Here is a 4,761-nt window from a genome sequence, read left to right on the forward strand (position 1 = left end):
GAGGACGCAGGTGCCTGGCTTCTGCAAACAGCAGTCCCAGAACAACATGCCTGGTGATGCCCAAACTGTTATTTGGGGGCACAAACCGAACGCCGTGCCACGGAGGGGGACGGCGGCGGCGGGCAGAAGTGCCGGCTGCAGGCGAGAAGGCGTGACTGCAGCCCCAAACATCTGAGCCCAGACCTGCCCCGGCTGGTTAGACTGACCTGAGGGCTTAGGCCAGGGTGTTGCCGGCCCTCCGAGGCACGGGGAGCAGGTTCGGCGGGTCTGGAAACCCTCGGTTCCCACCGCTGGGGCTCGCGTCCCTCCGGCCTCCCACGCCGGGCGTGGGGGGGACAGCCCTGCTGTCTGCAGCCAGGAGAGGCTCGCCCCGGCACGGGCAGGGGGAAAGCCAGGACTGGCTGTTTTGGCCAGTGTTTTGGCTGTGTGGTTGGATAAGTGTGCTCCGGTCTAGTCATTCAAGATGGAGCGTGGCAGGTTGGTGCAAGAGGAGGTGGGTGTTTGGAGATGTCAGCCTCCAGGTTGTCACTGTGTTCAACACCTGGAGAGTGGCATTTGAGGTTTTCCAGCTGAGCTCGAGCAGGAAGAAAACAGGCATTTGGTCCAAGTGTGGGGTGTTTTTTGGGGTGGGCAGGCTCCTGCTGTGTCAACTACGTCTTGATGTGGCTGAATCTTCACCTGGTTTTTGTTAGCGCTGTGACCAGCCACCCCCTTGTCCAGCAAGCCAGGACGTGGTGGCAGATCCTGCCAACAAAGCATCACGACAGGCTGCAGCTCTCCTTTTGGGAGGTCTGCGGACAAATCCCTTGGGCAAAAAGGGATGGAAGCGAGTTGTCGTGTGTCAGTTGGGAATGGAAACTGATACTCTGGGGCACACATTAAACTTCCTTAATTTTGGGCCCTTTTGTTTCTTTCTTCCTTGCAGATGTGGTTGCTCCTCGGTGGAAGAAGGATGGTCCCCACTCCAAGCCCTGAAACACCCCCTGAGCTTTCTCGGAGGCTTCCCTGGCTCCTGGAGCTGTGTCTGGGGGAGCGGGTTGTCCCCTGCGGCCCCCAGCCACCAGACTGGCCCTGCCACCGCCTGTCACAGCTACGGCAGAGGAAGGGTTCAGTTCCCAAAGTGCACCCTGAAGGTGCTGGTGGCCTGTTGTCCTCCCTTGTAGCCCTTCTTGTCCCCGTTGTGGATATTCCTCTTCTGTCCTGGGCTTTCTGGGAAGCACAGAAACATTTCAATTGTTTTGGTCGAAATTCCCAGTGCTGCCTGTCAGTCTGATCAAGCCAATGTGGGGTGCACTGAACCCGGGGTGCTGCACAACCCGGGGTGCTGCACAGCCTGGGGTGCTGCACAGCCTGGGGTGCTGCCTCTCGGCCTCTGCCGTCGGGGTGGGCCCCACCAGCCCCCGATCGCTGGCGTTGCTGCTTTAACAGCCGTCCGCGCGGTGTGAGTTTTCGAACCCGCTCCCCTGCCTCGCCATTGGCCGGCGCGGGCGAGCGGGGGCCAGCCGGCGGTTGGAGCGGCCGGCGCAGCGCTCTGATTGGCCGGGCCGGGCGCTATAAAAGGCGGCGGGGCGCATGGGCTCGCCTCAGTCGGCGGCACGAAGGGGCGGCGGTGAGGAGTGGGGGTTGGGAGCAGGGGTTAGGACCGGAGAGTGAAGGAGGCGGCAGGCACGGCTCGGCTCCCGGCGCCCCCGTCGCCCCCCATGGAGTTCAAGCTGGAGGCTCACCGCATCGTCAGCATCTCGCTGAGCAAGATCTACAGCGCCCGGGGCCAGCGCGGCGGCCTCAAGCTCCACAAGAACCTCCTGGTATCGCTGGTGCTGCGCAGCGCACGACAGGTCTACCTGAGCGAGCCGGACTGCCCGCCCGAGCCGCCCCCCGCCGCCTGCCGGCCCCCCGAAGAGGAGCCGCCGCCGCCATGCACCGCCGCCTGCCGGCCCCCCGAAGAGGAGCCGCCGCCGCCATGCACCACCGCCTGGGCGGCCGGCGAGCCGCCGCCGCCGCCCCCGCAGGACGAGGCGGCTGGGGCCGGCCCGCGGCTGCCCGACGCGGCCTGCGAGGGCCCCGAGCCGCAGCGCTGTTGCTGCGGCTGCAGCTGCTGCTGCGCGGCGGACGGTGAGGTGAACGGAGGTGACTGCGCCACCGCCGCGGAGACCGAGACGCCCCCGCCGCCTCACTGTGCTCGGAAGCGGAGCGCCGGGGAGCAGGGCCAGGCGGGCTCCCCGGTGAAGAAGCCCCGCCGCGAGGTGGAGGAGCCGCCGGACGAGCAGGAGGACATGGAGACGGGCAACGTGGCCAGCCTCATCAGCATCTTCGGTTCCAGCTTCTCGGGACTGCTCAGCAAGGAGTCCAAGGGCCGGCGGCGGGCGCCCCTTGACGGCGGCGAGACGGCGACCACGACGCCTGCCGAAGCGGCGACCGAGACGGGACAGATCTGTTGCGACGAGCCGGTGCTGCGGACCCTGAACCCCTGGAGCACAGCCATCGTGGCCTTCTGACGCGCCGGCCGAAGAGACTCGCCCTCCGCCGCGCGGAGGGGGGGCCCGGCCGACGGGCCGGCAGCCGGACCAAGAGGTGACACCCCCCCCCCCCCCCCCCCCCCAGCAGGCACCGGAGCGGGCGGGGGGGCAGCAGCAGCCGCAGCAGCACTTCACCCTTCCCCGCCCGCACCCCGACAGCCGGCACCCGCCCTGGGAGCGCCCCCGGCCCGGCCCTGCCCTCCCGGAGTTCCCCTGGCCGCTGCCGTCAGCGGGGACGCTCCCACCCGGATAATATTTTAAGCTTGTAAAGTATTAAGTTTATTAAATAAAGTCTCTATTTTGGAAAGGTTTAGGTCAGAACTGTTACACGGTGCTTTTTTTTTTTAAAAGTGTTTATCGAGAGAAACGAAGTTTACAGACGCTCTGACGGAAAGTCCATGAGCCTCTTCGTTAGGCTTGGTAAGTCCTGGTCTTTGTTGTATAAAGGCTTGGGGCTCCCGTAAGGGGTTTTTTTTACAGTGTTCTCCTTAGGTGATGTATGTTGTTTTGTATAAAATGTCATTTTTACGTGTACAACACGTATTAAATATTTTCATCTGTCGAAGCCTGGTCCCTGTTTGTGCCCCAGCAGAGGGGAAGGAGGAGGAGGGCGGCGGGGAGCCGGGCAGGCAGCAGCCGGGGTGTGGTTGCTGCATGTCTGTGGCTGGATCCACCCTGCCTCGCCAGAGGCCTGGGGTGGGTTGGAGTCCAGCTCCTCTGGGAGCTGGGAAGAAAGGAAACTTGTGTGCGGGCGGCTGGAGTCCCTCCCAGGTGCTCCCGCTGCTCCTCTGGCTGCAGCCTCTTCCCCCAGGGCTGGAGCTGCCGTGGCATTTGAGGTCTTACTCAGAAAGTCCCCAATGTGCAGAGTCACTGTCTGTGGGTGGAAAGCGGTTGCTAAATCCCCGAAGAGCTGCTGTGCGCGGTCCCGGCCCTGCGGAGGGCTGGCTGCCGGCTGCGCCTGCCCCGAGGTCGGGGCTGGGGGCGTGCGAGTGGGTCCTTCCCACACACAGACTGCTCAGGGCCAGCTGCTGCTCTGCCAGGGAGGCTTTTCATGCCTCCTCTTTGCTGTTACTTGTAGAATAGTTAAAATGATGAACATCAGGGCTTTTTTTTTTTTTTTTTTCATTATCAGTATGACTCTAACTGGGTTAAAGTTCCTGCTCTAAGGGGTGGGGAGAGAAGTTTGGCCTCTGCTTCACAGCAACTGCGGAGCACCCTGAGGCCTTGTAATTACACTGAATTGTGGGGGGGAATTTTTTTTCCTGCTTCTTGCTGGGAGATTCACTAGAGGCTTCTCTGCTCCTAATTAACGAACTTTTCAACTGAGGATTGCATCTCTGGTGAGTCAAGGGAGATGTTTGTGTGCTGGGAGATCTGGCTGAGCCTCAGGGGCCCGGCTATGGGTTGGGGGAGCCGGGGAGCGGTGTGGGAGATAAGCGATGCCCAGTGTGGAGCTTCCCGCTTTCTGTGGCGTGGCTGGAGCAGGCCCCGTGGTGTTGGTAGCTCCCTGTAAAAGCGAAAGTCCTGCTGTCTTAATTTTCTTGATAATTGTGCTTAATGGTGACATACAATTTCAGCCTGGTAGACAGCACCGAGGAAATGGCGTGTGATGAGACATTTCTTTCCGCTTGCTGACCTTTGGGAGGTGACGGGAAGGGCCTGTCCCTGCTTTGCTTGTACAAGTGCTGTCCAGGAGAACGCTCCAGCCCCACAGCGTGGCTGTCGGATGGGACACCTTGAGATCTCCCCACTAAGAGGAGAGCAGTGGGAGGAGGAAGGTGGCCATGGAGGCCTTTCTCCCCAGCTCTCCTCCTGCTCCCTTGCAGAATGCCCTGCTCTGGGGACACAGGTTGCTCTCGGGGGTCAGAAGCTGGGCTGGGGGATGGAAGCAGCCTCCTGCTCCTGTACAAGCACATCTTCCATCCCAAGGCCAGGGGGAGTGGGTTTCAGTCCCCCTCCTTGTCCGCCAACAGCGTCTCTGTGGAAGCGGATGGTTTTGCCCAGGGCTTGCAGTCAGCTCCTGAGTGCTGAAATGGGATGGGGCACTCCTGCTCTTGGCTGGCAGGGAGTTGATCAGGAGCATCTTGGCATATCTAAAGGTTTTCTGGGCACCCAAGTGCTGGAAGAGCATCTGGTCCAGTTGGTTTGTGCAGCCCTGGTGTCCCTGTGCAGACAAGACCCACCCTCCCTTCGCCGCAGACCACCAGCAGCGCTCGTATCTCTCCTATCTTCCAGAGAGGAGTTG

General features: G+C 61.9%; 1 protein-coding gene across 1 annotated transcript; it reads left to right on the plus strand.

The window, feature by feature from the left end:
• The first annotated feature begins 1,599 nt into the window (after positions 1-1,599).
• Positions 1,600-3,081, plus strand: IER5 (immediate early response 5). The gene is made up of 2 exons (XM_068416967.1): positions 1,600-2,781; positions 2,868-3,081. Exon 1 carries the CDS (start codon positions 1,701-1,703, stop codon positions 2,493-2,495), a length of 795 nt encoding a protein of 264 aa, XP_068273068.1. The 5' UTR covers positions 1,600-1,700; the 3' UTR covers positions 2,496-2,781; positions 2,868-3,081.
• The last annotated feature ends 1,680 nt before the right edge of the window (positions 3,082-4,761 follow it).

The sequence above is a fragment of the Nyctibius grandis genome, chromosome 21 (assembly GCF_013368605.1).
Source record: "Nyctibius grandis isolate bNycGra1 chromosome 21, bNycGra1.pri, whole genome shotgun sequence".
Taxonomy (NCBI): Eukaryota; Metazoa; Chordata; class Aves; order Nyctibiiformes; family Nyctibiidae; genus Nyctibius; species Nyctibius grandis.

Excerpts from the sequence above, each read along its gene's own strand:
- IER5 (XM_068416967.1), top strand. The coding sequence starts at position 1,701 with ATGGAGTTCAAGCTGGAGGCTCACCGCATCGTCAGCATCTCGCTGAGC.